Source organism: Pleurodeles waltl, chromosome 1_2 (assembly GCF_031143425.1).
Source record: "Pleurodeles waltl isolate 20211129_DDA chromosome 1_2, aPleWal1.hap1.20221129, whole genome shotgun sequence".
Classification (NCBI taxonomy): Eukaryota; Metazoa; Chordata; class Amphibia; order Caudata; family Salamandridae; genus Pleurodeles; species Pleurodeles waltl.
This window is the reverse complement of record NC_090437.1, coordinates 655,245,932-655,273,719: the sequence shown is the minus strand read 5'-3', so window position 1 is coordinate 655,273,719 and position 27,788 is coordinate 655,245,932. Positions and strand designations below refer to the sequence as shown.

Below are 27,788 nucleotides of genomic sequence, written 5' to 3'. Positions count from 1 at the left end.
AAACTGGACTTTGCAGTATATTCTTGTGAAGAATCTCCAAGGGCTTGGGCTGAGCTTGCCTCCTGTTTTGAAGTCTCAGGACAATCACAGACTTCCTCTACCAGCATCTGGACTCTGTGCTGAGACTCCTGCCCTGGCAAGTGTTGCCCTATTCAGTCCCCGGGCCCTTGAAGGGTGAAGCTGGTAGAACTAGGACTGAAATCCATGCACAGGAAGCCTTGCAGTGAAAAGTGTGACACAAACCCCATGCAGCGTGTTTTTTCTTTTTTATCACTGTGCAGCCAGATTTATCAGGCGTCGTCACTGGGTGTAAAAGTCATCATGAACCTGCACAGATCCGAGGTGCCCCGTCCGGAATCTACGCATCGCTCTCTTGCAGGAGAGAAAAACAACACATCGCCTACCCAACCTCGCTTGCGATTGAGGAATCAACTCATTGCTGACTTTTCTGACGCAGGCTCGCCCGTACAGCTTTATTTTTTACGCAAACCAGGTACTTTGTGTAACAACAACATTTCCATTGTTTTCTATAGAGTAAGACTCTATTATTTTGAAAATTCATAACTTTACTTGTGTATATTGGATTTTTGTCATTTTGGTCTTGTTTGATTTAGATAAATATTGCCTATTTTTCTAAGCTGGTGTGGTAACCATTTTATAATGTTTTCACTGTATTACCGTGTGTGTTGCTGCAAATACTTCACACATTGCCTTTGAGATAAGCCTGTCTGCTTGTGCCAAGCTACCAATGTGGTGAGCAGAGGTTATCTAAGTGTGTTTCTCCAGTGCCCTGTCTAGAGTGAAGATCCCTGCTTGGACGGAGTGCAAACTGATTGTCAACCAGAGACATTATTTCTAACAAATATTTTGCCACTGTTAGTGCTCTGTTACGAGATTTGCCGAAGAAAAATCTTTCTTTTCAGTTGTTACAAGAATGTGAAAAAAGTTTCAAGAAAATCAAACATGCCATTGAAAACACTAAAGAAATGGCCTTCTTTAATCCAAAGCTTCAAACAGAGGTTGTGGTTGACGCTAGCCCTGTTGGGTTAGAAGCTATCCTTGCACAATGTAGTGGACGCCCAAATGCTTGACAACATATTGTGGCCTTTGCTGGTAGAAGTTTGTCTCAAACAGAACCTGCTTACTCACAGCCTGATAAAAGAAAGTTTGGCTGTAGTACGTGCTTGTGAATATTTCCATGTGTTCCTTTACCCTGGTGACTGATCATCAAGCATTGCTGACCATCTTTGGCAATCCAAAAGCCAAGATACCTCCTCACATTGAACGATGGGGATTACGATTGCAAGAGTATAATTATGCAATTGTGTGTCATCTAAGAAAGGATCAGAATCCTGCTGATTATTTTTCAGAATGCCTATACAGGGTCACGGTATTCCATCCAAGATGACTGAGGCCTACATTAATGTAATTGTCAAGTCAAGCACACCATCTGCTGTATCGTTAGCCCAGATTGTCACCTGCCACAAGCAATGGTAGTGACCTGCTGAAGTTAGGACATAATTATACTGTAGTCGTGAAACAAACACATTCAACCTCTCAGTAATGATGCTGAGTATCAAAAATACAAACATGTCAAAGATGAATTGTCCATAAGCCAGGAAGGAATTATACTATGAGGATCCTGATTCTAGAGAGACTGCATAAAAAGTGATTGAAGTGGCTGAGGAAGGACATTGTGGTATTGTGGCCCTAGAGGGAGCTGACTCTGAGACTGAGTTTGGTTTCCATACTTAGATGAAAGAGTTGAAAAGGAACTGAAGGCTTTCCACATATGCAATTGCCTGCCAACCATGGTTACTCAGCATACTCTGAACATGCCAGAACTCTCTAAGCATGCCTGTGAGAGAACAACCATCAGTTCCTTTGGACCACTTGATAATGGACATCATTTGATGGTGTTTGTAGATGAATACTCACGTTTTCCTTTGGTTGAAGATCTCTCATCCATGACTCATGAACGACTAATTGAAAAACTTGATGACATCTTTGCAACTTGGAGCATACTAGCCATAAATAATTTAAAGAGTTTCTGGAGCATCAGAACATAAAGCACTAAAAGATCACACCTTTATGACCCGAGGCCAAAGGACTTGTTGTGCGTTTTATAAGTACACTAAAGAAAGCAGTGCAGTGTGCAACTCTTTAAAAGCTCAATTTAAAAACAGTATTTAATTCTACTTTACAAGCTTATTGTTTGACACCCCACTCGACCACAGGTGAAAGTCCTGCAACTTTGATATATCGGAGAGCTACTTCAATGGACCACCAAGAGAAATAAGAGTGAAAACATGAATTGTACGAGGGCCTTGGTTAACAGAGAATGAAAGTGTGTGCAGACAAGAGACAACCTGAAAAAGACATCTTGTTCAGAAAAGGAAATTTGGGGATCGCTCGACAGATGTGCAAATGAAAATCTTATGCTCCTTATGATGCTGAACGTTTCCAAGTGGTGTCTACTAAAGGGCACGTGGTGACAGCACAGCGCCCTGGAAAATCTGTCACCAGAGACTCTTCTCACTTTAGACCTGTGTTTCATCTCTTTTCAACTTGAAATGGTGAAAGAAAGACTAGCTCTGAAAGCTCAGTGACTGTTGCTGATTCCTTACTATCTTTAGCAATCTCTGACACTGAAAATGACAGTTTACAGCTTCCCGTAACCAGATTGGGTCAGAGGATTAAAGCACTTAAAAGATTGATTAAAAATATATATGTGCCCTGAGGCCAACCCCCTGTAAGCAACAAACCTTGCACAGTGCACAGCCAGTCCCTGCGGCCAACTCCCCAAACCACGTGATGTTGTGCACGGCCCTTTGCGCATGCACGACGGAAGTGAGTGGGTGTGTGAGTGTATGAGTGGGTCTGTGGGTGAGTGCGTGAGTTTCTGAGTTGGTGCGTATGTGTCTGAGTGGGTGTGTGAGTTGGATAATTGATTGAAAGAGAAAGAAAGTGAGAGGGAGTATTTCAGGCTTTGATGTCTGATAATTAGAATGAGATATTTGTCTCCAATATAAAATATATATATATATATTTTTTTAAATATAATAATAGGTTTAAAAAAAAAAATGAAATAAGTCAGGCTAAGCTCGATGCCCCCCCCCCCCCCAAAGCTATGAGGTTTTTTTTGTTTTTTTGTTTTGCCGTTTGTGGGCTTTCTGTGACCGCAAGAGATCCCTCAAGGGCTACCCTGCCGTCTCTATATTTATATATAGATATGTATATAAATATATTTATTTGAAGTAATTTGTTTCTAAAAAAAAAGCCGTTATTGGCTACCTGGCACTGCGGGGGAAGGCTTCCTTCACAGTGCCATTGCTTCAGCAAGCAGGGAGGTGCTTTGGCAGGAGCTCCCTGCTTGCAGAAGCTTTTATTCACCTCTGTCCCTTTCACGCATGCAGGGGACTCAGATGAAAGCCTTGGATTTTTGCAGCAGGACCTGCTTTACATGTCCCGCTGTCAGAACCCGAAGTGTTTGCTATATATAGATATATGTATATATAAATAAATATATATGTATTGACATATTACCTAGTCGGTGGCCAGTAGGTAGCTATAGTTAGGACCTAATTTTTTAACTTGGCTATACATTTGGCACTGTTAGATGAATCCTCACAAACATCTCCAATAAAGTGTGCCCAACACAATTCTTGAGCACTTAGTAAGAACTGAGTATGGCCAGTCTACTAGTCACAATCTGTTTTGGGCTTTCTTCATACTCACTCGGCTTTTTATAAAATATTCTTCAGAACTCCAACGGTGGTGTTCTTGTACTAGCTGGTGATGGTGACTTAACAGTTACTTTTCTTTCCCATGTTACATTGTTACAGTTGTGTAGAGATACCCTGTATATCTTCTTGCAAGCTTGAAAAAGTCTAGATTACAAATCATGTGTCGGCTGCCTGTCTGTAATGGATTTTACACAAGAAATGTGAGTAACTGTGAAAAGAATAAATCATAACCAACCCGACTCAGAGATTGCAACACTTCTTTATTAGTCATACTATTATATCATTGGAGGTCTCTGAATGCTTCGGTATTTTTCTGTTTATTAGCTTGCTGAACTGGGGGTCTCTTCATTTCTGACTATCTCACTCTATGTGGAAGGTTGTGAATACCAGGAAAGCACCAACTTTACTTTTTGTGTTATGATTTTACACATCTGTTTCCCTAAATTTGTGGCTTGGGATGTGCGGACAGGATTATCTTGTGTATTTTATAAATATATGCTGTTCTGCACTCCTCTCCCTTGATACAGGGCAGTGCTTAATTTGTAAAGTAAAAACATGCCGGTGCCCAAAGCTCTCCTCTTAAACACACGGCTGCTGCAATTAAATGTGCAAACTTGGAATACTAGGCAGTGTAATCCTGAAGCCATCTCAGGTCTCTTCAATCTATTTAAAATCACTCCCTGTCCCTTCTGCTCACTCTTACAGCTTTCCCATTGTGACTTTTTTTGTTTTTCTCTTCCTCTGTCTTTCCCATATCTGTCTTCTGCTTGCAGTAAATGCTTGGGGCAGAAAGATAAGTGCCGGCCCTCAAAAATAAGTGCTGGTGCTCCCCACCGGAAACAACAAGCACAAATAAAACACTGATACAAGGCATAGAGTATATGTTTGTATTACTGTCGGGATTCTCAGTATTGCAACATTTGATGACGCAAGATCTCTTACTGGAAGAACTCTTCCGAAACCAGTCAACACAGTTGGAGAACACAGAGCGGGTCTAAGAACTGGAGCGCCTGAAAAAAGAGTAATTGTCCAGGTGGTGGCCCTGTACTATCCTGCAAAGGTATATAGACAACAAACAGATTCCCAGAGGTCTCCGCATAGTCATCTTCCCTTCTTTTGATGATATGAGTTTGGACCTCCTCAAGGAATGGGAACAACTCCTAAGTACATCCTATTTAGGTATGATGGATATCCTAATCAGTATGCCATCATGAAAACGGAGAAACTTTTTAAAGAGATGTAAGAGTTGGAGGATGAAATCAGGGATGCTAACTTACCTGAAGTTGCAGAAAAAAATTATAAGGTTCTAAAATAAGTTTTGCACAGTCATCACATGTACAGTAAAGAAAAGAAAATGCGTAAGTTAAGGAGGGATGATAACACCTACAAAAATGGTAGAGTTTTCACATATGCATGCAAATTTGAGAATGTAACATTAACGTACCAGAGGGTACTCTGGATACAGCTACTAGCAACCCAGGATTCATCTTGTGATGATGCTTCAGTTGCTAATCTCTCAGATCTTGACCTAAGTGTTCACCAATAAAGGTTTCTACATCTCTACCCAACTTCACTGATTTGCATATAAATCGTTTAAATTTGTTCACAAACTGAAATTGCATACATTCTTACAAGAAATGGGTATGCCTGCAGTCCCAATAAAGTTGCTAGTTAATGTGTGTAATATGTCCATCAAAGACATGATGACCTTATTGTCCCTGGAACACACACCACACGCAACTCCTTCACGCTTACATATTCTAGATGACTTTGATATTAGTTCTAGCTTAGATGTTAATAGTGACCTCAAGACCAGACCCAAGTTTACACCATGTCTCCCTCCTGATAATGTCATAAATATCTTTTACAAGGAAGTAACTAAAGAACTATGTAAACTAGAAGGCATTTACACCGCAGGGCAGAGACACATTCGACATAACATCACCAGGGAGGAAAGACACGCACGTTTATCATTTTCCAGGGAACCAGATATCATTATCAAAGAAGCAGAGACGGGTGGGAGTGCAGTTATCATGAACAAGCAAGACTACAATAGCAAGATTGACCTTCAGCTAGCTGACTGTACTGCTTATCAGAAAATATTGCATAATCCTTTCAAATACATCAGCAGTACAATTGAACAGAGGCTGAAACACTGGAGGGAATCAATGTCTTGTCAATGACATGGAATATCTTTAAATGTACAATCCAGCACCTACCATACCTTGCATCTGTGTCCTCCCCATGATATCCAAACAGGTGCCTTCACACTGGGCAGTTCTATAAAATTAGGCATAGGGTCACCAACGGAGAAACTTTCAGACTATGTAGACCTTTATCTGCAGCCCTTTGTGTGTAATTTGCCTTGCTATATTAAAGACACAAAGGATCTTTTAAGCACAATATCTGATTTTGATCGGACTGATGGTAATTTACTGGTACTTTAGATGTTTGTTCATTATATAGTAGTTTTCCCACATTAGAGGGGATTGCAGCCATTCGTCATTTTCTGGATACCAGAGATGTCACTCTACTTGAGCATTCTGAATTGCTAATATATTTGATTACTGTGGTTTTGGACAACAGTGTTTTTTATCTGCAACTGTGAGTGGTATCACTTCATCTAAGGGATGGCATTGGGGTGAAATTTTCTTCATCTTTTGCAAACCTCTACTTGGGGTTCTTTGAGAAAAAAAACCATAGCATACGGAACATATAATATATTGGGTTAGGCACATAGACGACATGGTCCTGTTGAGGTCTGGGACCACACACTCACTCTCAACACACCATCTCACCTACAACATCTGTAACATCAGGTTCACATATGAATATAGCACTACCAGCATTGACTACTTGGATGTCACCCAGTATATAGATGGAAATTGAGTATGTTCTAATAAATTCAGGAAACCCACAGCATGCAACGCAATATTACACACAACCAGCTCAAACCCCCCCTCACTAATCAGGGCAATTTCATACGGAGAAATTATGGGATTAGGCACAATTGTAGCCTAGACTCCAACTTTCATACAGAACTCTGGAGGATGGAAAACAGATTAATTACTAAGGTTACCACAGAAGTGCACTAAATGAGGCTAGGAGTAAAAACAAGAAAGTCAACTGAGATATCCTTCTCACTAATTTTGACAACAGAGCCAGAAAATGCAAAACGTTCTCCTTGATCACTCCATATAGTGTACTCCATTCCCAGGTGTACAAGATTTGCAGAGGCATTGGCATTTTCCACAGGTGAATAATATAGCAATTTCCACAAGGCTGGACTGACGCACAGAAGAGGGCGAATGATGAGGGAAACACTATGCCATAATTGCATGAAACTGAGCACCCATAGTACTTGGCTTGGATGTCAAACTTAGTCTCTAAATGTAGGACTTCCCACTCACCCAGCACATGAATTCTGTGGCCTCTGCTCCTCCACCCGAGCTCCCCAGAAAACCCTCACTACCAAGCCAGCAGCCGCCTCCTTCCACCTTGGTGCAGACGCAGTATCACAAGTCCAACCCTTCGGTACCGAAAGCTTTGGAGCTGAAGGACTCTGACCCGTCTTGCACCTCTCCTTTACTTGTCAAGCCGATCCTTGAGAAAATAGATGCCAGACAGAGAAAACTTCACATTCAAGAGGGGACTGGTCGCATTAATATAGAGGAATACATTTGAGGAGGACTTGGACGTATCTATTCCTCTAAAAAAGAATACAAAGGACAAGGCCACCAGCCGCTCCTCCTCCTCCACCATCACTACCATCACCTCCACCTCCTTCCCCTCCTCAGACTCCACCACCACAATCCTCTATACATAACACACTGGATATTCTCCACACTCTTAGACAGTGGAGTTAGGGGAACCATTCGGTGGCACTGACCCATGGGATGCTCCGGACATGGAAACCACTCCCCAAATGATCGGGAACTCTAGCCAGCTTGTCCCTCCCCTCCTGAAGATACCACCTCATACCAACAAGTTATCTCCAGAGTGGTAGTGTTTAATAATTTTAAGTTCCTTAAGGAACCCTAGAGCAGGCATTTGACACCCTTTCTTCCCCCCACAAGACACCCAGTTCCCCCCCAATGCTTCCTGGCATGATGAGGCATGCGGAGCATATATTCAAGGAACCAGTCCATGCTAGGGTTACCACCCTCTGGGTGGATAAGAAATACAAGGCGGCTCCTTCAGATTCTCTCCTTACTAGGAGACAGGTTCCACCGGTCTCTAGTGTTGCCACCACTGCCTACTAACAGTCAAATAGTCAGGCCACTGCGGACTCTCCTCCTCCCGAAAAAGAGAGCAAACACAGCGATGCCACTGGAAAGACAGTGGTGGCACAGGCCTCAAACCATTGGTGCATTGCCAATTCACAGGCCCTCTTGGCCCACTGTGATAGGGCACACTGGGATGAGATGGAGAAAGTGTTGAAGTGCCTCCCAGAAGAACATCACAAGAGGGGGCAGAAACTTGTGACTAAAGGACAGATTATCGCCACTAAGTCCATATGGTGCGCCCTTGACGCAGCAGATACAGCGGCTAGGGGTATTAGAACCTGCAACCTCCTAAGAAGGCATGCATGACTACGTGTTCTGGTTTCAAACCTGAGGTCCAGCAGGCAGTTTTAAATATACCTTTTGATACAGAAAACCTGTATGGGCCACAGTTAGAATTAAAAAATAATGCGATCCAGCCAAGGTGATGGGTGCATTACAAACTTATGCTCACGGGGGCTCCTTTTGTCGCCCAGGCTATAGAGGAACATACAAACTCTTCCACGGATGCCTCCACATCCAAGCAAAAGCACCCCAGTCATCCTACACCAGAGGTTATTGCAGAGGGTTCTTTAAAGATGCAAACAACAAAGGTGGAAAAAAGGTGCTGCAACACACTGATCAGCATCCACAGCAGTGATTACCTACACTTCCCCACTGACCATAAAACACCTGTCAGAGGAAGACTCCAACACTTCTACCCAGTCTGGGACACCATCACCACAGGCCAGTGGGTGCTCGCCATTATCTAGCATGGTTATTGTCTGGAGCTCATAACCTCACCCCAACACCCTCCCTCGCACTCAGACTGTCACAGGAACACCTATCACATCTCAAGCTAGAGGTCCAAGCCCTTCTCCTTAAAGGTGCCATAGAACCCGTCTCTCCGCAGCCCCAGGGGTCTGGCGTATTCTCACTATACTTCCTGATTCCCAAAAAGGATGGGTCTCTCAGACCAATTTTAGATTTCAGACCTCTAAACAAGTACATCCTTTCAGAACACTTCCATATGGTCATGTTACAGGAGGTCACCCAGCTTCTACAGCGAGACGACTTTATGACAACACTAGGAGCCAGATGTAGGAACCGTTTTGCATGTCGCAAACTGGGAAAAACGCAGTTTGCGCCATGCAAAACGGCCATTGCGATGCTGATTCACATTTTGCGAGTCGGTACCTACTCGCAAAATGTGAATCCGACTCGCAAATAGGAAGGGGTGGTCCCTTCCTATTTGCGACTCGCACCGCGATGCAGAATTGCTTTGTGACCGCGAAAGCGGTCGCAAAGCAATTCGCAGTTAACACCCACTTGAAGTAGGTGGTAACTCATTCGCAAACGGGAAGGAGTCCCCATGGGACCCCTTCCCCTTTGTGAATGTCGCAAAAAATAATTTTTCAGAGCAGGCAGTGCCTACTCTGAAAAAATGAAACCAAATGGTTTCATTAATTTTTTGTATTGCAACTCGTTTTCCTTTAAGGAAAACGGGCTGCTTTCCAAAAAAAAAAAACCTGCTTTATTACAAAAGCAGTCACAGACATGGAGGTCTGCTGTCTCCAGGAGGCCACCATCCCTGTGAGTGCAGGGACTCGCTAAGGGGTCGCAAAATGCGACCCACCTCATTAATATTCATGAGGTGGGTCTTTGCGACCCCATAGCGAGTCGCAGAAGGTGTCTGAGACACCTTTCTGCATACAATTTTGCTAGTTGCAAATTGCGAGTCGGTCAGACTCGCAATTTGCAAGTCGCAAAATGTTCTTTTGCTACATCTGGCCCTAGATCTCAAAGATGCCAATTTCCACATACCAATACATCCTGCTCACCACAAATACCTAAGATTTGTCATAGCAGGAAAACATTACAAATTCAAAGTCCTTCCATTCGGGGTGACTACCACACCTGGGGTATTCACAAAAAGGCTAGCGGTGGTCGCAGTACATCTGCAAAGATGGAACGTCTATGTGTTCCTCTACCTGGACGATTAGCTGATAAAAGCTGCCAGACATCGCCAGTGGCAACTACACACTCAGATGACAATAAATTTTCTACACGGCTTAGGCTTCACCATCACCATATCCAAGTCGCTCAACCATTGCATGTCCAACCATACTTAGGAGCAATTCTAAACAAACAGCTACAATTAGCTTACCCCAATCCCGCTCAAATTCAGAATGCCCAAGCAAATCTGTCCTAGTTCCAGTCAAACCAAACGCTTACAGTAAGGAAAGTTATGCGACTTTTGGAATTGATGGCATCTTGCATTGCTATAGTTCCCTATGCACGGCTACACATGCATCCGCTGCAACAGTGTCTAGCTCGCCACTGTACCAGTTACGCTTCCAACTGTTGCTTTTTCTCATGCGCAAGTAAAATTTGACCTGAAAATTTTACTCTTCACCTATACCTGTTCCTCCTTGTGCACTCCAGAATCACCTAGTACCATCAAACTAGCACTCACTTAACACGCACACTAGAAACCTACACAACTATACAACTACACTTTGTGTCATCAATGGTGCGCCCCGGTTCATCATCACTAACACTGCAGACTATCAAACAACAACTGTCTCATACACTTATACAATACTCCGGAGCCCTAGGCCTGTCAGGGCCCATCTTCAATGACCATGTGGGCAATTTTTGAGCATAGAGCAGAACACTCAATTTTAGTACAAGCGCTTCTGACACAATTCACTCATCTACCTTTCAGTGCAGTACTTCGCTAAAACAATGCCAGAGCAACCCTGTTTAGAACTCAAACAACACTGGAGACACACCAGCCTCATCAACAAGCTTTGGCAAAACCAAATAACTAAATTTCATGGATGATCTCTCTCCTATTGAGACAAAACCATCCTCTGCTACCAAATTCTGTGGATGTGTGACCTCCTAAATTAGGCTTAGGTCACGCTTTATATGCCAGTGACATCTACTACCCTTAGAGGTCAACTCAAATCTTTTGACTCAGACAGGAGTAATATGATCATCAAATCAAACAATAAGAACCAATAGCAAGAAGCAAAAACAATATTGAGTAAGGAGTCAGTAATTTACACACCATGACCTATGTGGCCATGACTCACAACATCAGTTTAGTAAGGTTTAAACATTCATTGCCTTTATATTAACAATGTGAAATTTATGTGAAAAATATGCAAAACCAGATGATAGCAATACAGAAACAACACAGGCTGTCAAAAACGTCTGATGAATCTTAGTCTGATACGAGTAATCACCATTAAACACTCTAAAAGAATTATACAGAATAACAACATAACTATTTGAGAAATAGCAACAGATTTCATTAGTTGTACAGTTGAATCAGTCATAATCAATTAATAAACATTCAATTCAATTATTGGGTTGGACACCCCTGCTTCTACTTCTAATTCGAAAAACACGTGTGGGGCTGGGCTTTGGCACACACAAAAATTTAAAATAAGACAAAAATGTATTTAAAAAAAATCTGAACTATGGCGCTAGCAGGATGTCGTAGGATTTCTAAGGAAAACCTAAATGCACATTGGTTATACCTCCCTTAAATGAGACAGCAGTTAGCAGAGTCTTCGTCAGCAGAGCACAGGAACAGTGGGTCTTCAGCGATCGGCATCAGGAACATGAAAAGAGCAACAGTTCTGTAGAGTTGGGCTTAAGGTGTCTGAACTGTTGGATCATAAGCTTGTAAGTCATCTGTAGAACTAAACATAACTGAACATAACTTAGCTTAACTGAACATAAAACACCCTACATTACTAGAACTTTGATTAATTAAAGTCCCAAACATTACTAGCTAGACTCGTATTGGACAAGTCTATGAGGTGTGACAGTGAGCAACCAATTGAATTATATTCTTTCTCCAATTTGTAACTTTCTCCACATTCCCTCGAGATAGGTACATGTTGACGCTATTCTCCGGTTGGCAGTTGATGCAGGATATTAACACTGTAGAAAAGAGCACAGAACATGATATTTTAACTAACATTATTTCCTACCAGAAACTAAGACTCATTGTTAAAGCTTTCAGTAGTTATCACAAGAGAGTACAGAATGAACAGAGTGAAAAAGGCAGTAGGTTTCCACTGTGAGCTTTCAATGAGATAGTTAACAAAAAAAGTTTGCAAAAGAACTTCAGTGGAATCAACATAACATCTCAACATTGTACTGTAGAAAAATACTAAAGCTTAGGCCTTTTGACTAATGCTAATACATGAATGATAAAATAATTGTAATATTCAAACCATATAAGTATTATGAGTAGTATTCCATGACCCTTAGTTAATATCATGCATTTCAAATCATATTAGTACATTATTTAATTGGTCAATAATAATATCCAATCATTAGTTTTATTAATCAATATTAATTATCTTTTGTCAGTACAAATGGTTATGATTAATCAAAATATGTTTCAAAATTATTTATTATTTGACATAGAACTCGAAGTGGTGGGCACCACCATGTCAGCCACATTTCAAACATGCACGTTTTACATCTCAAGCATAATTTTCTCTAATTAGTCCCTTTAGTACACATCATTTATACGATTTGTTTACTCATATTTTATTAATAATACTTGCTCTCTAACAATTCTTATAAACATGAAACAGACGTTTATTCTATAAAATTAAACAGAGTTGTTTTTATACAATAGACACTCTGAACGCACATATTTGAATGTGCTTTGTGATAATGAAGAAAGACACACTCAGTGTAATAAAATATTTTCCTAAGTCACACAATTCGAGACCAGTTTATGCTTCATGTTCATTACAGTTAGGTTGATAAGATTATTCAAGTCACTAGACCTGCACTTCTCGTAAAATTTTTATAATTTTTCAAGACCTGCCAATGTTCTTGTCAATTAGCCAGGTTTGTATTCTTTGTTATTTTGGGCAAATAGGAATTCTGTCTTGGTTTGGTTTAGATTCAGGTAGGTGCTAAACATGTAGGTCTGAATGATGTGCGGGCAGTGTTTGAGGCATTGGATGTCTGGAGCAGAAAAAGACTTTCAGGGTAGAGTTGTGTATCATCAGCTTTTTGGTGAATCTTGATGCTGTTCTATGTGAGAAGACCACCAAGCAGCTCCATGTAGAGGTTGAAGATGCCTGGACAGAATGGAACCCTGGGGGACTTCACAGGCGGTAGGAATCTTTTGGGACCGGTAGATTCCAATGTGAACGAACTGGGTTTGGTTGAAAAGGTAGAAGGAAAACCAGTTAAGGACAGGGTGCATATGAGGATGGCTGACTGTGCTGAAGGCAGCTGAGAGGGCCAACAATTTCAGGAGGAATGTCCATCATCTGTTTTCAAAAGGATATTGTCTCTGATGGGTACGCCTGCAGTCTCTGTACTGCAGTATGATCTGAAGCCAGACTGGTAGTCTTGGAGGGCATGATTAGCAATAATGTAATCTTGAAGTTGAAAATATACTGCTTTTTCAATGATCTTGACGATGGATGTTAGCTGAGTGACAGGCCGATAGTTGGCAATGTCATCAAGGTGTAGTGTAGGTTTCTTTAGCAGAGGAAGGATCTGGCATGTCTCGAGTGCTTCTAGGAAGATGCCTGAGGTGAGGAAGGCATTGACAATAGTAGGTAGGGGTACAAGAGCGTTTCTGTATCAAACTTTGATGAAGAACAAGGGTAAGACATCCTCCTCATATGAAATGGCTTTGAGCGAGTTGACTATCTCTGTGGGAGACTGGGCTTCGAAGAATGACTATTGCGGGATTATACAGGAACGGGTGGTTGTAAGAGACAAAGCAGGTTTGTTGTTGTCGACGTGCTGTAGCTTCTGTATTTTCTTGCTGAAGGAGTGTTTGATGACATGGCACTTTTCTGCACAGTGAGAAATAGGTGGGGTTGGCAGGTGGTTTGTTGCAGTGCTTGTTTGTGTTGAAAAGTGTTCTGCTTCTGTTGGTGGCTTGATTGATGGTGTTGGTATTGGACTTTGCTTTGGCTGATATGATGAGCTGTTTGCGTAATGAACAGAGGGACTTCAGTATTCTTATGTCATCAGGAGTTCTGTTATTTCATTTTCTCTCCAGTCTGCAGATGGATAGATTATCAGCAAATCTTTAAAGTACCAAGGTGATGCAAGCTTTGGTTTCCACTTGTCTGTTTTAAATGCGGTATGACTGTTCCTATAGTTTTCCAAATAAAATGCTAAAACTGTTTAGAACGGTATTGGTGTCGGACATGGAGCTGATACGGTAAGAGTTGAGTTCCGGCTCTAGGTTGTCTATGGCAAATTCTTTGATGGATCTGAGGTTTTGTTTTTCTTTTTTGAGTTGGTCTTGGTTTGTTGTTAGGACACTGAGCTGGTAGAGATAGATGGCAAAGTAATTGAACTAATCTAGGGGTATGAGTGGATTGTTAGTGATGTGTAGAAAACAAGGTTGAAGATGTAGCCTTTGGAATGCATAGGTTATGTGGCATGCTGTTTCACATTGAGTGTGTCGATGAGGTTGAGGATGGTTTCTTGAAAATTTCTTGAGTCATTTCGCCTCATTGGCAGCTGAGCTGCTCAAGTATATTTGTATGTCATTGTCATTTAAAGTAGGTTTTCCAGTGTTGGGATGAGATGGGACGTCGGATGGTGATCTGTTTCATGCTGTTGATGATTGGGTATATTAAAAGAAATGTACAGATTTGTGTTGATGTTTTCAAACATTTTTGTTTTTTCTGTTACAGTTGCATAAGTGCATGTTTTCCAAAGACTGAAGCGTCCATTGAAACTGACTGGATGGCATTGATCACAGATGTGAACAAACTGAAGAAATCTATTAATGTGAGACCAGTCTTTGTATTTTTTTCATTTATTTACCCTTTGTCTAGTCCGACCAAATCTGTATGTTTCCTGGTTCACAGTGCTGTATTTTTACACTGGGTTACTCAGTGCTGGATTGTCAGAGCTAACATGCTGTACAACTGTTAAAATATGATTGGTGGTCGTGCCTAGACCTCATTCCTTTGAACATCTACCAAACCCTTAGAGAAAACCTTAAAACACTTATCTGTAAACAATGGTTGCCACTAAGGTTTCCATGTCAATTCAGAGTTCTAAATTTGATAAAGGTTCCAGCACTAGTGCCTATCTTTCTGCATTGCTATAATAGAACGTTTTGACAGTAGCTGTTTTCACTTTGCCTCAAAGTAATTTTGCATCTAACGTCTTGAAATAACTGTTAAGTGTGGCCCCAAGGTCATGCCCTTTTTTCATCCAATCTTAACCCCTTCGTTGCCTGGCATTTTCCCCCTCCTGTCCCAAGCCTTTTTTTGGCTATTTGGGGTAGTTTGTACTTAGGCCCCCCTAACTTGTTGTCCACATAAGCTATCCATGCCAAATTTGCGTCCTTGTTTTCCCAGTATTCTGGGGATCCTAAAGGTACCCAGAGTTTGTGGATTTCCATGGAAGAGACCTAAAATCTAGCAAAAATACGGCTAAAATGTGTTTTTTTGGGAAAAATGGGAATGAAGTGCTGCAGAAGAAAGCATCTGTTTTTTCTCCCTACAAATGGCATCAACAAAGGGGTTTGTGGTGATAAAATCACCATCTTCCCAGCTTTCAGGCACAGGCAGACTTGAATCAGAAAACCCTATTTTTCAACAAAGTTTTGGCATTATGCTGGGACTTAACCCATTTTTAGATTGAGTTTGCAAGCGCTCTGACCTGTTGTAATCTATCTGTGGGCTTTTAACCACACCCACCACACACCCATTACTATCACTTGTTTGTGGGCTTGCCTTTCAAAAACCCTTTGTTATCTTTGATAAGTGGTTTACGTTTGACCCTTCTTGGGGTGGTTTGCTTACCGCCTTGGACACCTACCCTGTTACATGGATAATTGCACGGTTGCCGATACGTTTGACTGTGAGCGAACTTTTTTCTTTTTGTGTGTCTCCTTCATGCTAATGGCGACGTGGCGCTTTGAATCAGCTCGCTTATGTCAACTGTTTTACTTTTCATTTTCAATTTAAGTGGCAAGAAAAGTTCAGTTAGGTATTTACAACATTAACAGCTCTAACTCAAGCAATGCAAGACCCATTGCATTGCAAATGCTTGTTACTATTTTTTGTGCTTTCAGTCTCCTTCCAGTTGGTGACAGAAATGGGTGTGAAACCAATGGTGGGTCCCAGACAGCTAAACATTTCTGAAAAGTAGACAAAATTCTGAATTCTGCAAGGGGTCATTTGTGTAGATCCTTCAAGGTTTCCCTATAGAAAGTAACAGTTGCAATAAAAAATATTGAAATTGAGTTGAAAATAACAGCCGTTTTTGTATGTTTTCTTCTGTAACTTTTTTCACCTATAGCAGATTTTTTAAAGCAATATACTGTTATGTCTGCTGGACTCTTCTGGTTGTGGGGTTGTCATTTGGTAAAATATAATGAGTGAAAAATAGGTATCAAGGAAACCTATGTATTTCTGAAATGGGCACAAGAGAAGGAGCTTAGAAGCAGTGGTTCTGTGCACATCTCTGCATTCAGGGGTCCCCCTACTAGCATGTGAATTACAGGTCATTTCTCAAAATGACTTCTTTCTTACACACTGCCTTACATTTAGAAGGAAAAAATGTTGAGAAAAACAATTGGAGGTAACACTTGTTCTCCTATTCTGTGTTCCCCCAAGTCTCCCGATAAAAACGGTACCTCACTTGTGTGGGTAGGCCTAGTCCCCGCAACAGGTAACACCACAAAACACAACATGGAAACATCAAATTTTTCCATTAAAAACAGACGTGTTTTTTGCAAAGTGTCTAGCTATGGATTTTGAGCTGTAGCTTAGTCAGCACCTAGGGAAACCAACCAAACCTTGAAAAACAGACATCTAGGGGAATCCAGGATGGGGTGGCTTGTGGGGCTCTTACTGGGTTCCGTCACCCAGAATCTTTTGCAAACCTCAAACTTTGGCTAAAAAACACATTTTCCTCACATTATGGTGACAGAAAGTTCTGGAATCTGAGAGGAGTCACAAATTTCCTTCCATCCAGCGTTCCGCCAAGTCTCCCGATAAAAATGGTACCTCACTTGTGTGGGTAGGCCCAGCGCCCGCAACAGGAAATGGCCCAAAACACAACGTGGACACATCACATTTTTTCATAGAAAACAGTGCCTACCTGTGGATTTTGGCCTCTAGCTCAGCCGGCACCTAGGGAAACCTACCAATCCTGTGCATTTTTTAAAACTAGAGACCTAGGGGAATCCAAGATGGGGTCACTTGTGGGGTCTGACCAGGTTCTGTTACCCAGAATCTTTTGCAAACCTCAAAATGTGGCTAAAGAAACACGTTTTCCTCACATTTCGGTGACAGAAAGTTCTGGAATCTGAGAGGAGCCACAAATTTCCTTCCACCCAGCGTTCCCCAAGTCTCCCGGCAAAAATGGTACCTTACTTGTGTGGGTGGGCCAGGTGCCTGCAACAGAATAAGGCCCAGAACTTGTAGAGATAGAGGGGATAGCACAGCGAGTTTATAAGGACATATTTTTTTATACATCTTTAGACCGACTCTGCTTTGGGGACCCACATAAGTGAGGTGTCATTTTACTTGGGAGACTGAGGGGAACAATGGGGAGTAGGAATTTTGTGCTGGAGCGGTGATTGTACAAACAAAATTCAGGAAAATATGCTTTTTTAAGCAAATTTTGCGGTTTGCAGAGACGTCTGGGTAAGAAAATGTTGAGGGATCCATGCAAGCCACATCTCCCTGTACTCCTTGGGGTGTCTGGTTTTAAAATATGTCTGGGTTTGGTAGGTTTCCCTAGATGAAGGCCGCACCCAGGACCAAAAATACAGGTGGCCCCTCCCCCCCAAACACAGGTAGTTTTGTAGTATATCATTTTGATGTGTCCACATACGTCTGTGATGTGCCAAACACTAAAATTGTGAAAAGAAACACACTTAGGTTATGTGAAAAAGACCCCTCACCCACCAACCAAGTTGGTGGCATGCTTCATCCGAGACACCTAGCGTGTCTCAAGTGTGCTGCGATGCCTGATTACAGCGGAGCAGGTTTTGTCATTTGTACCACACATACTGGTTGGATTTGGCACGAGGGTGAGTGATGGTTCAGTAGATCAAATTTTATTAACAAGAGATTTCACAAAAGTGAAATGCACTGGTAATAACTGGAAGGCCAAAAAACTGAACCAATGACTCACAGCTCATGAGCTGTAAAGCCACGACAAGGCACCAACCGCTTTACAGTCCATTCACACACCTTTTATACATAACATGCACAAGACCATTCACGCCGACAGCCACGGGCCCAGCACATTACAAGACTCGCATCCACAGACAGCGCCAGTCAAGGGCCCATCACTTTCATACGCCCATATGCCTGATACAGAAATCACACCAGCTGATGAGTGTGTGGACTTGCGTTTGGCTGGCACCGCCAGCCAAGCGCCACCCCACCCACACCACCAGCCAAGCCCCACGCACACCGCCAGCCAAGCGCCACCCCGCCCACACTGCCAGCCAAGTGCCAACCCACCCACCCACACCGCCAGCCAAGCGCCACCCCACCCACACCGCCAGCCAAGCGCCACCCCACGCACACCGCCAGCCAAGCGCCACCCCACCCACCCACACCACCAGCCAAGCGCCACCTCACCCACCCACACCACCAGCCAAGCGCCACCCCACGCACACCACCAGCCAAGCTTCACCCTACACATACCATCCCTTTTTTGTTTGTTTTTAAACAACAAAGAAACAACTAATCATAAATAAGTACAAAACTACAAACACAAAAGCTCTAATTGAATACATGACTAATGCCAACCGTGAAACCGAACATATAAAAATATAAAACAGCAGTTTACGCTGACGGAATTTCCCAATAATTCTTCTGTGTGTGTGGTAGCTCCTGAAACAGCCACCCACACTCAGCCCAGGCTTTGAAGGACAATCAGGGCAGTACATCCTAGTCTCCTTTCTGATACCTCTTCTAGCACAGACTCTACATCTCTTAGCAGGAAAGTTTTTTTTGGCCGTGGGAGGAATGTGCTCAGCAAAGTGACGATCTTTCAATCTAGCCACATCCTCCACCACTGCTTCTCTAGGAACTCTTGCCTGTTCCAGCACAACAAGGCTAGCTATGATAGACTCCTGAAATTTCACAAATGTCATCCTTGACTCTGGAGAACTATCCTTGAACACAACAAAAGCATTAAAAGTTGCCAAGTGGAACAAGTGAACCGCTAATTTCTTATACCACGCATAAGACTTACGAGCAGCAGTGTAAGGTTCTAACCTCTGATCTACTCTATCAACGCCACCCATGTGCTTATTATAGTCTAAGATGCACACAGGTTTGCGCACTTCGGCAACCTGACCCCAAACAGCCACAGGTGAAGTACTCTCATCATGGATGGTGCTTAGCATGTATACATCCCTCTTGTCTACAAATTTCAGAGCTAGCAGCTCATCATTCCGCAAGGCACTGCACTGTCCCTTCTCAAGTTTTTTACACACAAGCTCTTTTGGATAGCCTTTCCGATTAGAGCGGATTGTGCCACAAGCAACAGTGTCCACTCTGAACAACTCCTTGAACAACTGAACTCCAGTGTAGAAGTTATCTACATATACATGGTGACCTTTGTTAAACAGTCGTCTACCAAGTTCCCACACAATTTTCTCACTAACTCCAAAAGTGGGTGGACAACCAGGGGGGTCAATATTGGAATCCCTACCAGTGTAGACCCAGAAATTATAAACATATCCTGTACTACTTTCTGACAGCATATACAATTTAATTCCATACCGTGCCCTCTTGCTAGGAATGTACTGCCTAAAAACCAAACGACCGTTGAACAGGACCAAAGACTCATCTACAGATATTTCTTTCCCTGGAACATAGATCTCTGAAAACCGATCTACCAAATGATCAACGACAGGTCTAATCTTAAAAAGACGGTCAGAATCAGGATGATCTTGTGGCAAGGCTAAAGCATTATCTACAAAAAGCAACATCCGAAGAAGAAGCTCATACCGGTTACGACTCATGATGGCAGGAAATATAGCAGTTGCCATCAAGGGACTAGAAGACCAATATGAAGACAGCAAAGGCTTCCTTATCAGCCCCATCAAAAAAGTTAAACCCAAGAACTTTTTCAACTCTTCCAGATTTGTGGGAATCCACCGGCTAGCTCTAGAGTGTGGCCTAAGTCTGGCAGCGTTGTCCCTCAAAAACTGCTCTGCATACAAATTAGTCTGCTCAACAATCTCTTCCAAAAATATATCGTCCATAAACAACTCAAAAAAGTTGACGGGCAAAAAGTTTTCCGTATTAACTCGACACCCTGGAAAACCAGTAAACGCAGGCAACTGTGGCTGCTCCATGTTTGGTGCAACCCATGTGTCAGGTCTTCCAATGGGAAGCCTTTCAGCCGCTGGCTCCTGCACAATTGGCACATCACTGTCCTCCTCTAAAACAGGCCCTTCATCAGCACTGAGAGTGGCTTCATCATCAGATGATTCATCTCTGACAGAAAATTCACTTCCAGAATCCTGCACTTCCTCCTCTGCCTCAGATGCGGAGTCAGTCTCATATTCATGGTCAGAAGATGACTCAAAAAGCACACTAACAACCTGCTGAGCGGTCATCCTACGGCTAGCCATGATCCTTCCACCGAAAATTAACTGGACAAATACACCACCAGCAACCAGCACTGTGTAAGATAAGTAACAAAGTATAGCTTTATCACTAAGAGTTATAAACTCAAAAACTATACTGCTCACTTGCCTGAAAAAGCTTGACTCACCAGCAACTACTGTGCACAGCCACAGCAATCACCAATGATATCCCACTAAAAAGAGAAGAAAAAAAGCAAATTAGACCTAAGACAACACAATAATCATTGTGCATAAATCTAAGGACAATTTCACACACAATCCTGCATTCAGGACACCACCTACAAACATGTCATTCATGCATGGCAATAATACTCACTTGGAGTAAATTTATTTACTTACCTAAAACATGCAACTACGCAAACCGCAGGACAACTACTGCCAAAACTGCAACAAGCCACAGCAAAGTCAGCAAAAGCTTTGAACTAGAACAAAAAGGAGAAAAACTGTTATTATCATAAAAGCAAATACTTTGCCAGTTGACAAACACTCCGCCACCAACCATTTTTTAATTTTCCCTTGTGTCTAGTGTTCTCTGCTTGGGGGAAGATGGGCCTAAAAAAAATAGGCCAATCTACCCCCAAGGGGAGGGGGGGGCAGAAATTGCCCAGATTACATTGCACCCTTTGCCCAAGGGGCCACACCCCCACACAAAGCGCACACACACATAGTATCCCTGGCACTATGGGGATTCTGCCCCCCTTGGGGACAGAAAGGCCTAAAAAAATAGGCCTATCTGCCCCCAAGGGGCGCAGAACTACCCAATAATACATACGGGCCCCTAGGGGGCAACCCTTGCCCAAAGGGTCGCCCCCCAACACAAAAAAAAAAAACAACAATAAAATCCCTGGTGTCTAGTGGCTTTCTGCCCCCCTTGGGGGCAGATCGGCCTAAAAATAAGGCAGAAATGGCGATAAATCCATTGGCCCCCCAAGGGGAGCAACCCTTGCCCAAGGGGCCACACCCCCACACAAAGCACACACACACACACATATAGTATCCCTGGCGCTATGGGGATTCTGCCCCCCTTGAGGGCAGAAAGGCCTAAAAAAAAAAACAACAATAATATCCCTGGTGTCTAGTGGCTTTCTGCCCCCTTTGGGGGCAGATTGGCCTAAAAATAAGGCCAATCTGTCCCCAAGGGGGGCAGATACGACGATAAATACATTGCCCCCCCAGGGGGAGCAACCCTTGCCCAAGGGGCCACCCCCCAACACATAGCACACATACAAACATAATATTTCTGGCGCTATTGGGATTCTGCCCCCCTTAGGGGCAGAACTGTCCAAAAATACATGTGGGCCCCTGGGGGTGACCCTTGCCCAAGGGGCCGCCCCCCAACACAAAAAATAAAAACCAACAATAAAATCCCTGGTGTCTAGTGGCTTTCTGCCCCCCTTGGGGGCAGATCGGCCTAAAAATAGGGCCAATCTGCTCCCTTGGGGGGTAGTATCGACGAAAAATACATTTGCCCCCAAAGGGGAGCGACCCTTGCCCAAGGGGTCGCTCCCCCACACTAATATCACACACAAACACACACATACTGAAATCCCTGGTGTCTAGTGGGCATCGGGCAGCAGGAATGCTCAAAGAGACATCGAGGGAAAGGAAAACCCTTTCCTTTCCCTCGATGCCTCTTTCAGAGCATCCCCCCCCCCCGCACGAAGGTGAAAAACTCACCTTCTCCCTTAGACGCGCTGGAAGCAAATGGCTTCCAGCGCGTCTTTCCCCCTTTCCATGAAATCAGCGCGCGATCGCACGCTGACGTAATGGGGGGTGGGTGGAGGTGAAAGGGGAAGGGATTCCCCTTTCAGCCCTGGCCTGGGAGGGTGGGGGGCGGCCCTCAGGTGAAGCGCTAGCACTTCCTACGACTGCCAGTCCCAGGACGTAATGGTTACGTCCATGGCGCCACACGGGCGCTGCCATGGACGTAACCATTACGTCCGTGGCAGGGAAGGGGTTAATGGTACTTTGGCGCCCTCCGCTGGTCACAGTAATTAATGCAGGGTGTTCTGTTTACAATAAATACCATGATGAAAGCTACCGATTCAAAGCACCTCCGAGTGGTTCCCAAACTGTGTGCGGCGCCCCTGGCTAGTTTTGACAGCGCACCAGGGAGCCGCAGCGCACAGATTGGGAACCACTGGCCTAAGTGATTCGGGGTCTTCAGTATGTTTACCCTATTATTTGTACTTAAATGTATTGTACAGAAGAGCTTATAGTATGACTTACAGAAAACCTCTGTCAGAATGGATTTTTGTGTTTAGTTGTTGAAACTGTTGTTGGAACTCAAACGCTAGAAACAAAATCCCTTGCCTATACGATTGTAATAAGCAAATGAGTGTTTAACTGGCTTTCTTATCTACATCTGGTCTTTGTAAGAGACTGGTTAAAAGCATCAGTATATCAGTAACATACACCACAAGGGATAGTGGGATAGCACAGAATAGCACGTTCCGTATTGGTAGGTGCTCGCAAGAGACAAACACTGCTTTTACCAAACATTTCAAGGAGGTTCAATGAATCCACGATGTCTGGGTTAAACATGGAAATTAAAATAAAAACCAGTGAAATATACTTCACTTTTTTCATGCTTGTAGAACAGCACTGCACAATAATTATAGTTGTTTCCACTGACAGGACGTACCCAAGAACACAACTGTTTCTCTCCAGTAGTTGTGTGCTGTTGCAGCTTACTTTCCTTAAGAAGTTGTCAGGGATGGCTACTCAGAAGCACTGAAACAAGTCAACTAGGAAAACATTCAGGGTGTATTACTCGCCCATACATGATTTTAGTCTAGGTTGCACGGTACAGTAAGGGACAAAGCACATGTAGATTTAGGTATACACAACCGCACCTCACACAGTTCCACCTAACGGACAGGCTGCATGGTGAGTGGGCAGAAAGGACCCTTAGAGGCTTACCAGTTCTAGACGGGGAATCCAGTGATGAATTATCCCACATACGTAGGTAAAGATAAGTCATTGAGTAAGATTGATTTCATGGTAGGTAATCCCGGTGAGGATGGTAACCAAATAATAGGAGAATTGTATATTTAATTAGTAGAAGAGATACGTTGGGGTAGCTATCAACATCAGATCAATGCGTGATCTGAATAGGCACCCTTCCGTAATGAGGTCCCAATGTAAGAAGTGCATGTGGCTCCTGCTGTTCACAATTGCATTTACTTTTGGTGTAAATTGTATTATAATATCAGCTTTTACTGCCACATGTAGCATTTTCCTGAATATGCTCAAAGCAGCTCTCTTGCCTCACGAATTAAGGTCTGAGGATAAAGAGACCCAAAGGCTCTTCTGACTGTCTAGCTGCGAGCATGCCTATTAAACTGGGTAGGATTGCAGGAGAGAGCATTGACCCCCACTCATTGACATAGCAGCTGGGCAGTACAGAGGACGTGAAGTTGCAGAGGGCTAGACGGCAGATCGCTTCTTTCGTACAGAGAACCTTCATCCACTGCCCCAGGTGCGCCATCCTGATCTCAGCGTGCAGGTGGGAGTCAGTACTGCAGACCTCAGATAATTATTTGAAGCTAACCCATGAGTTGTGACACAGGCAGTAGATTTACTAGATGTTCTGACTTCCAGTGTAGCTTCTCTTCTGTCTAGCCTGTTTCTATGGGGCATCGCTGTTGTACCAGGATCAGGGAGCTCTTGTGAGTTAAGACCTGCAACATACTGCATGGCATATTCACAAGACAAAACAAGCATTGAAATGCCAATAGGTATTTCATTCGTGAGAGTTAGAGCTATTGGTGTTGTAAATGATAATGTCTTTTACCTAACTATGTTTTGGTTTGGAGTGGGGTGGATGTATGTGGTGTGGAGTGGAATTATGTGGGTTGGATTGGAATTTTTGTGGAATTGTATGGGGTGAAATTGTGGGATGTGGGGTGGATTTGTGTGGTGGAATTATGTGGCATGGTGGACAGATAGAGGTAAGAGCAGCAGAATAGATAGCCGGGGAGACAGGGAGGGATAGGTAGTTTGTGCCCAAAGTGGAGAATGAACGCCAGACAGAGGAGCTGAAAGAGTGTGTGAAAAAGAGAGAAGGGGAGAATAGGTGACAGGTGCATAAAGAGGTAGCTCCTTTGTATGGAAAGGACACCGCTAGAAGAGGAGGAAAGCGTGGGATTGTGGGACAGAAACCTTGAAAAGGCAAATGGTGCTCGAAGACCTGAAGTCAACCACTTGAGAGAGGCGGGAAGCGTGCATGAGAGAGCGAGAGAGAGGGGTGAGAGAGAGTACGAGAGCGAGAGAGAGGGGGGACTGGTTGCTCTTCCCAAATAAACCTTATTAGCCTTAAAGTAAAGCAGGTGTTCAGAGAAACAGTGACAACCCACCCGATGATGGCAGGGCACTGAGGATGGGCACCAGACCGAGAGAGGCATGTGAGCCCACATACAGAGCAAGGAAAGAGAGGGGCTGTGGACATCTTCCAGTTTCCGAGTATAAGTGAAATCAGCACAGAGACTAGTGGGAGGGCACCCAGAGAGGGAGTAGGAGGTGGATGAGTGCACAGCGTGAGGAGGTACATGAAGACCGGATGTATGAGCAGGCAGTACAGAGAGGAGACTGGGAGTGTGAGGCTGAGATGAGAGGGGGCACTTGGAGTGCGAAATGAGAGGGGAAATGGAAGTGTGAGGGAGGGATGAGAGGGGCAGTGGGGTTGTGGTGGAGAGAGATGACAGTTGGAAGTGTGTGGGGGGGATGATGGGGGCAGTGGGATTGCGGGTGAGATGATGGGGTTGGTGGGAGGTAGAGATGAGAGGTGGGAGTATGAGGGAAAGGTGACAGGGTTGGTGGGAGTGTGAGGGAGAGATGAGCAGAGCTAACCAGAGACGTAACACCACCTAGATTAAACAAAGACATGCACTTTTTGACGAAGGATTCAAAACTCTTTATTGAAAAGATGAAGCAACATGATATAGTTACTTGCTCTTTGAGAATGTTTTTGCAGCATTGTTTACAGTCTGTCTGGCTGCACTGAACTCATGATTACTATTTACAGAGTGTTTTTTATGTTTGCGGTGAGAACATGATTAGTGTGTCTTAAATACTCAACTTCAGAGATAAATAACCAAACCAAGGCTCTGCTTTTAGGGAGACTGTATTAAATACGATCACATATTCTTCTGTTGTGTAATACCATTCTCAAAGTACACCGTCAGTCTTTCATCCTTGCGGGCTGATGAAATGAGTACCACTGCCTTAAACACCACTTTTGAAAATGGCTCACCAGGTGGTAACACCAGTCAGAAAAAAAATTAATAAAACCGCATGCCGTTACTAGAGTTCCTAGAGAGCTGGGCTTCAGCTCTCGGAGTTGCACAAACCCAGACTGAAGGAGAAAATGGAGCCAGAGTGTTTGATGTAAGATTATTGTGTATTCCTACAGCGCACTATCATACACAAGGGTATCATGGCAGGCACTCACCCATCAGTTTGAAAGCAAGGCAGCCATGACCGACGATGGAGCCTACATGTAGTACAAAGAGTAATTAACTTTAGCTGGCCATACAGAAGAGTCAGCCTACACTTACTACCCCACGAACGGGGATTAATAAGTATCATTGACAGACAAAAAAATAAAAATAAAAAAGGCTGCTCTACTCACACAAATTGGTATTTAATTCCCGTTGGTATATACAGAGAGGGCATGATGAAAAGGTTAATGTTGTGCAATTACAAGTTATTCCTCTTAATGTAAAAGAAGAACCCTGTAGCCTTTTTATGTTTCTGCCGCGGGAGTTGGCACTTACTAGTATGAGGAGGAAAAGAACACCGGGCAGCAGGATCTCAAATGTACAAAATTAGAAATATTAAAAAAGATAAACAATCGGGAAAATAAACACCATGGCTGTTGACTACATACAGACAACTTTTGTGTTGAGACAGATGCGTTCCCTTGATGGAGTGCAACTATCTTGCAGGCACATGCTCGATGGCAGCTGCTCCCACAGTGAAAGAACTTCACTTCAAGGCCTCCCTTGGCACCAGAAACCTACGTGTAAGGTACCATTACGATATTTGAGGAATACGTGTTTAATGCTTGCTGTTCTTCTTTTAAAGCGGACATAGATAGCAGACCAACTGAGACGTAGGGTGTGCACTAAATAGTAATAACATAGCTAAAAGTCAAAAAGGTGACAACAAATCCTGAGCCAGAAGCCATCATTCTTTTTTTTATTTTATTTTTATTAAACAACAAAACAGCCCATGGTACATTATAGCGGACGGCAATAAAAATCCCATCTTCAATCTGTTACATAGGAACCAAACGTAGCATTCATCTAGATTCCAGGTTCTGACATGTAAGTCGGGCAACTCCCCCACTGTCAAATAGACAGGTGCACCTCAATCCCACCCCTCCGATTCGCTAGTAACCAGACCACCACTGGTCTCACTGTGCGTCTGTAAGCCCCCCATCCTCTCCATATTTTCTCCCACTTCTTGGGGCAGCCCCTGCTCTCAAAGATTACTTTGTCTGCGCTGCAGCACCAGTTCAGATCCATCTCCCATCCTGGAATACTTGGCGGAGATTCAACACCCCACACCTGCTCTATGTTACGTTTGGCAACTATTGCAGCAATAGCTAGCCATAGTACTTGATGTTTTGGCCAATGTTCCTCCCCCGCCACATTGAGCAGAAGCAGCTTGGGGTCCAACGGGACCTCCCTCCCCAGTACCCGGGCCACTACCCCAGCAATCACTGCCCAATATGTCTGTATGACTGGGCAGGTCCATTGTATATGATAGGAGGTACCCTCCAGCCCGCATCGCCAGAGGCACTGCGAGGTATGCTCTCTGCCCATCTTCTGCAGTATCACCCTGGAGTAGTATGCTCTGTTTAGGATCCGCAACTTAATCAATCTAAATCGCGCTTTAATTGCCACCTCCCAAGGACCCCGTCTCGCCTCCCCCAGTCCTTGTCGTCCAGTGCATTAAAGTCTGCCTCCCATTTAGTGCGCAGGACAGTCATTGGATCCGGGAATTATTCATCAATGACTTGTACAATAGTGAGATGGCCTTAGCCACCAGAGGCCCCGACAGCAGGCAGTCCTCCAGGGGGGCCGCCTCAGGCAACTGCTCATGCTCTGGGACATATCT

At 43.5% G+C, this 27,788-nt stretch overlaps 1 protein-coding gene across 5 annotated transcripts in view; it reads left to right on the top strand.

Annotated features, from left to right (window-relative positions):
* IL15 (interleukin 15) overlaps positions 1-27,788 on the top strand; it is a 438,031-nt gene that overhangs the window by 206,279 nt on the left and 203,964 nt on the right. For all 5 annotated transcript variants that reach the window (XM_069242573.1, XM_069242574.1, XM_069242572.1 and 2 more), the window contains one exon: positions 14,719-14,815. In XM_069242573.1, the coding sequence (XP_069098674.1) occupies positions 14,719-14,815 (97 nt within the window). The remainder of the gene's footprint in view (positions 1-14,718; positions 14,816-27,788) is intronic.